At 45.3% G+C, this 12307-nt stretch overlaps 1 protein-coding gene across 1 annotated transcript in view; it reads right to left on the bottom strand.

Annotated features, from left to right (window-relative positions):
- LOC119389651 (DNA repair protein SWI5 homolog) overlaps nucleotides 1–5202 on the bottom strand; it is a 70614-nt gene extending 65412 nt beyond the window's left edge. The window contains exons 1-2 of the mRNA XM_037657011.2: nucleotides 5030–5202; nucleotides 2595–2670 (exon numbers count right to left, since the gene is read on the bottom strand). Coding sequence (XP_037512939.1) covers nucleotides 2595–2644 — 50 coding nt within the window. The 5' untranslated portion in view covers nucleotides 2645–2670; nucleotides 5030–5202. The remainder of the gene's footprint in view (nucleotides 1–2594; nucleotides 2671–5029) is intronic.
- Between the last annotated feature and the right edge of the window lie 7105 nt (nucleotides 5203–12307).

Raw genomic sequence — 12307 nt, 5'->3', positions numbered from 1 at the left:
CCAACTATAGTCGTCATATTGCATTAGTTGTGATTCCTGATGGGCGCACAAGTTCATGTTGCACCATTTGTGTCTCATCTTTCCTTATATTTATGCCTCTGGGAACCCCGTGTATAACATGGCCGCTTCCTCTTCACAAGAGAATGAAAGCTTTTTGATGACTCGTCGGACTACAGCTCTGTAGTTCTGTGTGGACCAGGTAAATTTCGTACAATTTTCTTTTTCAATGGCTGTGAAATGGTTGAAGAGGGACTTGGCCTAGTCACTACGGTCAACAAAATGCAACTTCACCAGATGAGAGTATATACAGGGCGTTTAAGAAATGTTTCTGCAAATCCTAGAAAATGAGAGAAATTGAATATTTGCTAGCTGCCTTCATAATTACTTCTGTGGCGGCAGACACCTTAAGATGACCAGAGACATGAATTATGGCAGTAATTAAATAAATTAACGTTTTACTTAGTGGAGACAGGCGGTCGTGTGAAACAGGAGAATTGGAGCCCTTCCTGCCCATTGCCGTTTTGAGATTTCCAAATCGCAGACTCTGGTAATTTAGCAGAGTGATTAAATCCAACCGATAAAGCTGGTGAAAATAAAACAGAAACGCAACGGAGCACAACTGCCATACCCTTCCGAGACGTCCAGAATGAGCGAGGGTCGTCACACCAACCATCGGCCGACTTCGCTTTGTGATTACAGTACGTGTAATAATATCTGGGGTCCCAAACCCACGATATGATTACGAGAGATGCCGTAGTGGAGGGCTCCGGCAATTTCGACCACCTGGGGTTCTTTAACGTGCACCTAGAGCCAAGTACGCGGGCCTCAAACATTTTCACCTCCATTGAAAATGCAGCCGCCGCGGCCGGGATTCGATCCCTTCGGGTCAGCAGTCGAGCACCATAACCACCGTGGCGGGGCTACAGTGAGTGTGGCGTGCATATATCAACGAATGAAGAATGAACACCACTGCAACTGTTGTCGTGAATGGCGACATCATTCTGGTCGTCTGCTAGTTGCGCTCATCTGCGCTTTAGTTTCGTTTTGCCAGTGAATTCGGTCAAATTTTATTACTCCACAATAATTACCAGAGGTCGCTTTTCCTAATTTTCAAAGTGGCAATGGGCTCTTCATAGGAAGGACTTCAATTCTCCCATTCGACCCGACCACCTGTCTCCACTAATTAAAAAGTTGACGAATTTAATTTCTTTAATTATTGCCATAATTAATGTGCCACAGAAAAAGTAATTATGAAAGCAGCAAGCAATTATTCCATATCCCTTATTTTCGAGCATTTTTGGACACATTTCTTGAAACACCCTGCATAATTACACACTGCTATTGGGTCTCACTTAGAAATAGTTTCTCACTGAGATGGCTGGTTGTGGAGAATGTCATTGCTTACACATTTCTTTCAGAAGGAAAAAAAGGCACTCAATAAACATGTGCACTAAAAACATACGTGAAAGTTATTACTTGTTGGCTTTTGTTAAAAATTAGCCCATTAGTCTTTCACACAGTCTCAAATTTATGTAGGCAACAGTACTGTCGTAACAATCTATTGTATTCTTCGAGTCAGCTGCTACATGTATCCCTCAGAAATAACTCCAGGGGAGCTCAACACATGGTTGGTTAAATAAGGTATGACACAGCAAAGTCACACTCTTGCTAGCCGTTTTGGCAGAATTCCGCACGATATAGTAATGTTCATGAAAATGTCGTCCACCCGTCTGTAGCATGATCAAAGCATCCCAGCTGACGAAAAATCCATCCTGGTTCGGCATTATCGCAACCAGCTGGATGACGTTTCCGTTTCCCACTCAAGATTGTTTAAGATTCATCAGACAACACAAAGGCATTGAGTTTACAGCATCACGACACCATTACAAGGAATCTAACAGCCTGAAAATTATCACTGCTAACCAAGAAAATTGGTTAAGAACTTCGTGGGTCAGGGAACTTTGAACACGGCTTGCACCATAGCCTGCTACCTTGAAAAAAAAAAATGTACCCAAAACAAAAATCGTCGTCTTGTTTGTGTTTCCTGTCCTTAAAATTCGGCCGCTTGCATGCTACATACGAATGAATGAACGATCCGTTCGTTTTCATATGTTTACAAAACGGTGCTGCGTAAATGCCTGCGCCCATGCATTCGAATTGATACGAAAAACCACTGCAACTTCGGCTAACAGGTGAGGCGATATTTTGAGTCGCTTACATTGTTACTGGCACAATATTGAGAAATTTGTTATGGCACCAAGAAATAACATTACACTGTCGGAGCATACTTGTAATTATAGAACAATACGCACGTTGACCTGCGCGCAGCGTTTAACAAAGGTATGGCATGAAAGACAGGCGGGGCAGACCTTATAGCGTTGTGCACGCAATCGTTTGTTGCCACTGCGCATGCCTCACACGCTAATCTCTTGGGCACGCATGCCAAAAGAACGCAAAGATAACGCACCCAATTCTGAATCTCTTAATTTATGGTGAGCAGTGCTTGCGCGCCGAGGGTAGCATACCAACAGAGGACTCGCGAAGCACTTTGTGAAGATCAACGCCAGAAAAACATGTAGTACTGAATCGCATACCTCGCCTGCATCTTGAATCTGTTTCGGGTCGGTGTCTCTGAAGCAGCCATGCTGTAGAGTGCAGCTCTGTTCAAACCACGACCTCCTCTATAAACTTACGACCTGCTCATCGGCGCTCCCCCTACGGCGGCGCGCGGTCCTGAAAGCTTGCGGATAGGGACCGAAAGTGCCGCCAGGTGCCGCCAGCACTTACCCCCATAGCAGACGATGCGGCGGCTTCGTTTACATTGAGCGCACGCTGGTCTTGGGTTGCTGGCGCACTAGTGAGCGCGTAATTATCGTCTTTTTTCGAGTTTCTAGCGTCTAGACTGACTGATTCACAGAGTTTTACCGTCTCAAAGCAACACTCTGGCTATGCGAAGCACCGTAGGTGGAGGGCTCCTAAATAATGTTGACCACCTGACCCAAAATCTAAGCGCGCGAAGGCCTTTGCATTATGTATCCGTCTACGCGCGAGCAGCGGGAACGTGTAGGCAACAAAGAAATCAAACATAATATACAAAGAATGGCCTGCAGAATGCAGTCCTTATATTCCTGGCGTTATTTCGTGCAATGGTGCCCTACCTTATCGTTCTCTATAGCTGTATGTGCAAAAATAATTCGTCCAAGGGCTGATGGTGGGTTCATCTTAAAGCCGAGTTTCTGCAGGACTACGAAACACTGTATTCGACGCAAGCGGTCGCCCGAATATCAACTAGTATATCAGTTACACATATTTTTTTTATCTACTCTCCTGTCTTCCTATATTTTAGTTTACTCAGGGCTGGGCAGAGATTCACAGAAAAGTATTCCTAAATACAGATATCGAAATACATGTGCTGGGAGCCTCAAGCACAGGTTCTGAGATACATATGTGTTTTTGACATAACGGGATATTTCCGAAATGCTTTCGCAAAAAGACGAAAAAAAAGTATACCGGGAATACAGATACAAGAATGCAAATACTAGAGTAGACATTTATTCTAGACATCAGATCTGTTTTGCTGAAAATGTTGGTGCGTTAATTGCACTTTAGAACAGCAGCTATACTTAAATAGGCTGTAATTTAGACAGCATCGGTTAAACCTCAACACAAAACTCGCGAAATGGCTTAGAACCCTAAGAAAAAAAAATTTGCGGTGCGACACCTGCCGCGAGAGACAGTATACTTTAATCGGCACTGGATGGCAATAACTGCTTCCGCAATTGTGCCGTTAGCGGCGTTGGACGGTTTATCAGATGGGCCATTCTGCACGCGTGGGGAACCCTTCGCCGCCCGCACTGTGTCACAGACCGGCGACGTGCCTTGTTGCTTGGATTAGGACAAAAAAAGTCTTCCTTTCCCCTTTTGAACACATTGAGTTCAGCTCCGACAAAAAAAAAAAAAAAGGTAACGATATATATGGTACCCGTGTCCTGCACTGTATCGCGATATATATGATCGATACGTACATCGTAGAAGTATATTTCACTACTGAGATACAAATACCATTTTGCAAATCAATCTCGATACAGAGATACAGATACCCAAAAGTATCTCTAAAATACTATTGAAATACTCTTGCTGCCTAGCCCTGGTTTTGCTCCTATCATTTTTCGTTCCATGGCATGCGTGGTTGTTAACTTCTGTAGTATTCATTGTCACTCTCCAAGTTTCTTCATTGCATGTTAGAACTGGCAAACTCGAATAGTTAATGTACACTTTCCCATTCTGTGACAGTGGTAGTGTCAGCCATGGGTTAAGAATGCACCCATTCTCATTCTTTGGTATATCTGCTAGACATGAGTAGGCTCTCCGGTATACTTGACCTAGAGTACTCTTCTACAGATTCTCGTATCGAGTTGTCTGTCGCGAACACTCTTTCGCTGGACATGTAGTATTATTTTGTCTTCTGCATATTCATCTTCGACGCTACTTTAACGCGTTGTCAGTTTAGGTCTGCGATATATTTGTTTTGCAATTCGTCGCTATCATGCTGAAAGAGCGCTCGACACCCCGTTCTTCGATCAGAAATGACGGCTTTCGTAGTATCTCGTACAAATTTATACATAGGAAAATCGGGATGTCGCCTAATGATGCACCGGGAACTCTTCGTACATAGCTGGTACGAGTTAAAAAAGAAACCATAAACCTTTGAAAACGCAGCAGCGCACCATTGGGGGAATGTACTGCTACCTTTGCCTATAACGTTGCTTCTGATTGCGCAGTCACTACGAGGTTATCGCGTGTCACTGATGTCATGCAATAACTTCCGAATGTCGCAAAGGCGAGCGCCTACTATACGCGCCGAACAAGCAGACTCTGCGGAGGCAGCAACCGATAGCGAGGGCATAGTGGGGGTCAGTTGTGGCGCCGCGGCGTGCGGTGGCAGTTTGGAGAACTAAAAAAAACTGGCGACACGGGGAGCGGCGGCATGAGCAGGTCGGAAGTCTATAGAGGAGGTCGTGGTTCAAACTATCGCGGCTTCTAAACGCGTGTTTCGAAACCCTCAGTGCGCAATGTGGATGTCCGACAAGACGCAGGTTAGAAGGCGGTCGTCTTTGAGAGCTCTCGTCGGGGAAGTGCCATCCTACTGAAACGAAACGTTTTCTTAACACACGAAACACCACTGAGAATACCGGCTTTTAGAACTACGGTGTACGAACAACCGCGCTACGATGATGATGATGATGATGATGTCTGCTGCCTCTTCCCTTTGGAGCGGGAGATCAACCAACTTTTTTGCTATGATGCGCCGAGAGCGCATTGGATGCGCCAAACTCTATGGCGCCAAGGGCGCACCGCTTCTTGAAGTGTATGTGTGGGTTGGGATACGATAACGTTTGTAAGCGGCGCCAGGCTACCTGTGCGGCTTTACTGAGTTGAGGATGTGGTGGAGGATATTTCCTCCGCGCAAGCCTTTGGTTTTGTAATATTTCAGCGTATGTGGTCAGGTGGGCCGTCTGATCGACCCTGACAAGTACCCCTCACCAACATGCGACCCTGACAAGTACCCCTCACCAACATGCAAGCTATGCAACACTAATCTAGCTACACTTTATCACATGGCATGGGAGTGCCAGTGCAACACATCCAAAACAGATTTCTTTAAGGATTTCAGTAGAGATGGATGGGAGGCGGCACTGTCCAGCCCGGACCGGGGGGTCCAAGAGGGCCTGGTGGGCCGCGCAAGGACCGGGGCGCAAGCCAATGGGATCCCGGACTAGGGACTCCACCCATTCAGCAATATGTATAATAAAGTTTTTCATCATCATCATTCTTGAAGTGTATAAGTAGGTGGCGGCAGAGTAGCGTTCAGGCAACTCTATGGTTCAGGCGCCGGCTCCCGCGTGGGCCTTTTGCCGTGAACTCCCGCGCCGCGCCGCTGCTGCGCCGGACCCGTCACTACTCCGGGCTTAGATGGGGTTCCCGTCAGCCTCATTAACGAACTCGGACATAACACTAAAGAAGCACTGCTGAAAGCCGTAGAAAAGTGCTTACAGGAGAGGGAAATACCAGAGAGTTGGCGAAAGAGTAGAATGAACTTAATCTATAAAGGCAAGGGAGAAAAAGATAACATTCGCTTGTATATACCGATAACCATTACATCGGTGCTATACAGGTTGGCGATGCAGGCAGGAAAATTAAAAATAGAAGCGTGGGTAGAACAAAATGATATTTTGGGAGAACTTCAGAATGGATTTCAAATCGACAGGCGGTTAGACGATAATCTGTTTGTTCTTACCCAGTGTATAGAAATATCTAAAATAGAAAACAGGCCCTTATACGAAGCTTATCTAGATATCACCGGGGCGTATGACAACGTTAATCAGGAAATTTTGTGGGATATATTGAAGGAAGTGGGCATAGGTGACGACTGTGTACAGCTTTTGAGAGAAATATACCGAGAAAATACAGTTTGTATAGAATGGGAAGGAATAAGTAGCAAGGACAGCGTTGAAATTAGCAAGGGGCTGAGACAGGGATGCCCTTTGTCCCCGCTGTTATTCATGCTGTATATGGCGAGGATGGAAAAAGCGCTAGAAGGTAGCAACATTGGATTTAATTTGTCACACAAACAGGTCGGAGCGATGGTTGAGCAGAAGCTTCCAGGTCTATTTTATGCTGATGATATTGTCTTATTTGCGGACAGTCAAGATGATATACAGCGACTGGCAGATATATGCGGAAGGGAGTGTGAGGCTCTAGGACTAGGATCATTGAATATCATCAATCCACATTTAAATGTGGATTGATGATATTCAATGATCACGTGTGACCATACGGTCTTAATACAGGGCCAAAAAATACCGAGGGTAAGCGAGTACAAGTACCTCGGAGTATGGGTAAATGAGGGGGATAGATATATGGAGGTACAAGAGAAAGCATCGGTAGCAAAGGGAAAGAGGAATGCTGCAATTATGAAGCACAGATCTTTATGGGGATCAGGGGCGTAGCCAAGGGGGGGTTGGGGGGGTTCAAACCCCCCCCGAAATTTTTCAATTTTGCTTGCGTATATAGGCACGCACACATACAAACGCACGCACGAACATACATAAAGTATGGTTGAACCCCCCCGAAAAAAATTTCTGGCTACGCCTCTGATGGGGATACAATAGGTACGAGGTGCTTCGAGGGCTGTGGAAGGGTGTGATGGTTCCGGGGCTTACATTTGGGAACTCAGTGGTGTGCATGAAGTCAGAGGTGCAATCAGGAATGGATGTAAATCAAAGGACGGTGGGCCGCCTCGCCTTGGGCGCTCACGGGAAGACGACAAATGAGGCGGTGAAGGGTGATATGGGATGGACACCCAGGTGAAAATTTTCCTGCTGGTTTTCTGCTGGTTTGTGCTGGTTTCTGGTGGAACCAGCAGGACAGCTGCTGGTTTCCTGCTGGTTGTACTGGTTCCAGCAGAATGCTTACTGGTCCTCTGCTGGTTCCAGCAGGGTGCTTGCTGGTTTTATGCTGGTCCCAGCAAGCATCCTGCTGACTGTACTGGTTCCAGCAGGGTGCCTACTGGTTTTGTGTACTGGTTCCAGCAAGATACTGGTTTTCTCCTAGGATGCTGCTGGAACCACCAGGTAACCTGCTGGTTTTCAGTTGGCTTGAACTGGTTCTAGCAATGCACATGAAATCGGTGTGAATTAACAGCTGTAAATCCCCTTTCAAGCATCGTTTTCAGCTAGAAATCACTCTGGCTTGGAATTTTTTCATTCCAAGCTGGCTGGAAATAAGAACCGTTCCTAGCTTGAAAGGGCATTTTCAGAGTCGGGAAGTCATATTTTCAGCTGGAAATTTTTCCAGTTTCAGTTGGGAAATAATGTGCTAGCAGAAAATTTTCCTCTCTTGAAGTACAAAAACAACTCCAGCTGCATTACAGTGCGCTATAAACAAGTGACGTACATAGCATGGTGTGCATTCATAAGATCATAATCTTCATCACACTGTACATAGTGCACATTTTACAACAGAGATCTAAAGTGCCCCGTACGACAGGGTTACAAAAAATATCGCCGGAAAAAAAAAACGCACTTTTATTCGACCTTTCCTGTAGATGTGCGTCCGACCGACACGGCTCATATTGCTAATGTAAACGTCCAACTAAAGTTTGGTCATACTTAACCGTTGCGCAAACGAGTAGTGTTCACGGCATAGCGGTTACTTCCCTGCGAAAAGGAGCTTCTTGTTATGAACATTCACCATTCTCAGCTGCCACGATCGGACAGCAGCGAACTGAAGCGAACACCGCCGTATAGAACGCGGCATTGCTAAGTGAGGTCATTTTTGTTGACATCTCAGTAGCATTAGTCTCGTATCTTTTCTTGATGTTTTCCGACGCTATTGCTAAATAGTGACCAACTTTATAACATAAATACTACATTGTGAAAAAGTTGTATTTTTTATTTAGGTGTAACAGCATTACAATGGTGGCCAATACACCGTATAAATTATCATGACATCGCGTAGCGCCGTAGCTTCGTACAGCACATGACGGCTAGTCGTGATGCCTTCTTTGCATGTGTGTGCTCGCTAGTGCAGCGAAGTAGCGAGTTTACTAGCAGAACCTGTGCGGCATTAATTAACATGTAATAGTTTTTGTTCAGTTTCATCTGTGGAAAGTGGAACGAGTCAATAGCAGCATATCCGAGTGGTTTTTGGTGCTGTACTATGCGGCGTCTTGACAGTGCCGATCGAGGGACACCGATTTCCTCAGCTCTCATTCTTCCATTTGTCGGTAAGTGTTGCACTTATATATTTCAAATATGTAGCGAACGTTTGTCCCGACCGCTTCTGTGCTTTATTAAGCGCAGTGTCATTGCACCTTGGTGTAGTACGCGATGTATATATATGCGCGAAGCACACATACCGGGTTGTGTAAGGAGTCTTTGTCTCCGTGCAACAAAAAGAATTAACATTGTTGCGCATATGGACGAAAACAACGAAGACCAGTGATCGTGCTTGCCGCTCCGGGTTAGAAAGGGAGAATACGAGGTGAAAATCTCTAACCAGCCGGCTGCTCCTGACCTCACCTCACCAGCGTAACAATATGTTTAAATCTACTTTGTTGAGGGAATTAATGGCTATGCAAAAGTTAGATGTCTGCAGTCGTGATCTGCATGGGCAATCAAACCTTTTATTTTGTTACAGATTGCCTGCGCGTCACTCGGGTGCCTTCAACAAAACAAACACCACTGCTGTGGATCAAGGCCTCCTGCGGATCTCTGTCCAAAAAGATTCAAAATGTCAATCGCAAACTGAAGCCGGCAAAATGAACTATTTCAAGTGTATACAAAGATTTTTCAGATGAAATATATTACTTCAAATAGACCTTTTTGTGTTATACGTGTTCTTAATGGGATTTTGAAAAAGCTACATCAATGGAACTACAAGCTCTTGAGGGGAGCCGACTGCGCTGGAACCAGCAGCTACTGGTTCCGTGGCCTGCTGGTTCCATCACCTACTGGTTCCATCGCCTGCTGGTTCCATCACCTACTGGTTCCATCACCTACTGGTTCCAGTAGCTGCTGGGAATGTGCTAATAAACCATCACTACTGGAACCAGTAGCGAACCAGCAGGAAATTTTCACCTGGGCAGGCTTTGAAGTGAGGGAAGCGCAGAGCAAAATGAGATTCGAAGAGAGGCTGAGGAAAATGAAGAAGAGTAGATGGGCAGAGAAGGTTTTCAGGTATTTGTATAGAAAAAGCGTTGACACGCAGTGGAGAAAAAAGAACTAGGAGGCTCACCAGTAAATATACGGCTGGCAGATGTAATTGTTAGGGGTCTATACGAGCGAATGTTATCTTTTTCTCCCTTGCCTTTATAGATTAAGTTCATTCTACTTTTTCGCCAACTGTCTGGTATTTCCCTCTCCTGTAAGCACTTTTCTACGGTTTTCAGCAGTGCTTCTTTAGTGTTATGTCCGAGTTCGTTAATGAGGCTGACGGGAACCCCGTCTAAGCCCGGAGTAGTGCGCTTAGGAATTTTTCCTTCGGCCTTCTTCCAATTGAAATTCTCTAGTACTACATCTTCGTCGGTTGCTCTCCTTTGCGTACTTTTACTCACCGGGGGAATCCCCTGGGGGACCTTTTTAAACGAATCGGCTGTTATCTTTCGAATGTAACCTAGCGCTTCATATCCTTCGAATTTATTTCCTCCTTCATCTACCATATGTTGTTGCATTGTGACAAACTTCCTACCCAGCGCTTTTTAGGTGGCTCCAAAATATCCTAGGCGCGGCCTTCTTCTTTTCGCGAATCTCTGTACAGCGCCACCACGCGGCAGCGGCGAGCGAACGCGGAGCGCGCGCTCGACGGCCCGAGGAGAGCGACGAGCGTTTCTTTTCTCACAGACTCCATCCGGGTAACTTGCCATCTGGGGATATTTTCCCCGTTTGCTTCTTAAAGATCTCCCTATGTCTGGGTACTACCTAGGAACACGTGCAATGCTCTTTTTATCCCTAGGAGAGCTTTGCTGCTCGTCGTTTGCGGGTTGGCGCGCGAGGTTTTTGTTGTTGACGTTGGTGGCGGACGGCGCGTCCGTGCTCGCCGGGTGTGTATGATCTACCAATGCCTCGGATCTACAGTGTTCTAGTATGATCCCATGTAGCCCTGTCGCGCTATTGTAGCCACCATAGTCGCGCTGTCACTTACCGTCCGTCCTTGTCTTTAATCCCGTCGAACGCCTCGAGATGAGTTTTCTTTGTCATTATCAGTGTAGCTGAGAATATTGTGCGTTTTTGGAAATTGGCATGAACGAAAGCACTTCGCTGATCGTTATACCGGTTTCACACGGGCAATTGATCGCGATCACGACCGATCGGGATTGGGCTCGATCCGGATCAGGTGTACCTACACGGTCATTTTTAATTGTTTAATTGCGATCTGCGCATCGATATCTGGCTCCTAGATCGCGATTTGACTGATGTCTGCGTCAAACTCGATCCGGATTAGTCTGGACCGAGCAGCAGCAATGATTGATGATCGCGATCAAGAATCCGGTCCGGGTCAACCTTGACTGCGATCAAAAGTGCCTGCGTGTCACCGGTATTACTTGCAATAGCTATTCTGCCCGCGCATGTGATTGAGTTTTAATATAGTTGATGCTAAAAAACTAGGGCACGTGCACTCAAAGTAATGAAAGTGTCCATGCTTCTATAAAAAATGAGCCGAGCAGGATCCTTAGACGTCAGGTGGTAATAAGAAATAATTGCAACTGCCGGTTACATCACATTGCTAGTGTTCAATATTTGGACATACAATGACAAGGATACGTCTACATGGTGAGTAAATAAAGAGAAGCGAAATGTTTTGAGAAGCAGCATGACTGCTTTCATTCATGTTGTCGCACGGGTGTATCAGTGGTGTGAATGCACCTGCAACTTTGTTTCTACAGTTGGTGGTTGGTAAAGGTGCACCTTTTTAAGACAAGTTTTCCTTTGGTCATGAGACTTTATAACTGGCTTAATGCAAAATGTGAAGTTAAATGCACCATTATTAGATTAGATGGTACATTTAGCTTCTAGATGGGTGACACACTTCTATAGGCATGGGATACTTAATTCATTTGGTTCAGTTCAGCCCAGCACTGGAACTTTCACCATTCCACGAATGCACCCCTTCAATTGCTACTGCAGTTTCTTCTACCTACAACTGCCATTTGCAGACTAGAGCAGATGCACACAACCAACATTTGTAGCTGCAAATGCTTGCTCCTTTGTTATACTGAAATTAGTTTTTTTTTCATGTGTTGCTCTTGTACTTGACATCAAAACAACAGAAATGGAAATGTCACTTGTGTTGTTGGTTTGTTTCCTGACTGAGAACCTGTGACCTTTGACTATTGTGTTGCTTCATCCCTTGACCTTTGCTTTTGCGATGCTCTGTCGCAAGAGTGTACCTGCCTGTCTGTTGCCGATTCTGCATATGCTGCTTTAATGGTTCACAAAGTGACACACATGAATGGTTTACCGTGTACTTTCAGCATTTTTTTTACATTCACACAAGTGGAAAAATGTAGTTGTTTTCAAATTGCAGCTGCCCACCTACCAACAAAGCCACATATACCTGTACCCTCTAAACAAGGAAGCATGACGTTTCAGTTAATAAGGCAAGGACCAATGTTAATGGAGTGTGGAAATTTTTTTCTCACCATGTCTCCTTTCTTGTTGATTTCTCTTGTCATAAATGCTTGCATCTTAGCTGTTCTCACTTTATGTGTGCTTACTGGTATGAAGTTTATTTTGTGCTATTGAGA

This window comes from Rhipicephalus sanguineus, chromosome 1 (genome assembly GCF_013339695.2).
Source record: "Rhipicephalus sanguineus isolate Rsan-2018 chromosome 1, BIME_Rsan_1.4, whole genome shotgun sequence".
Taxonomy (NCBI): domain Eukaryota; kingdom Metazoa; phylum Arthropoda; class Arachnida; order Ixodida; family Ixodidae; genus Rhipicephalus; species Rhipicephalus sanguineus.
The sequence above is the reverse complement of the archived record's forward strand: the minus strand, read 5'-3'. Positions and strand labels throughout refer to the sequence as shown.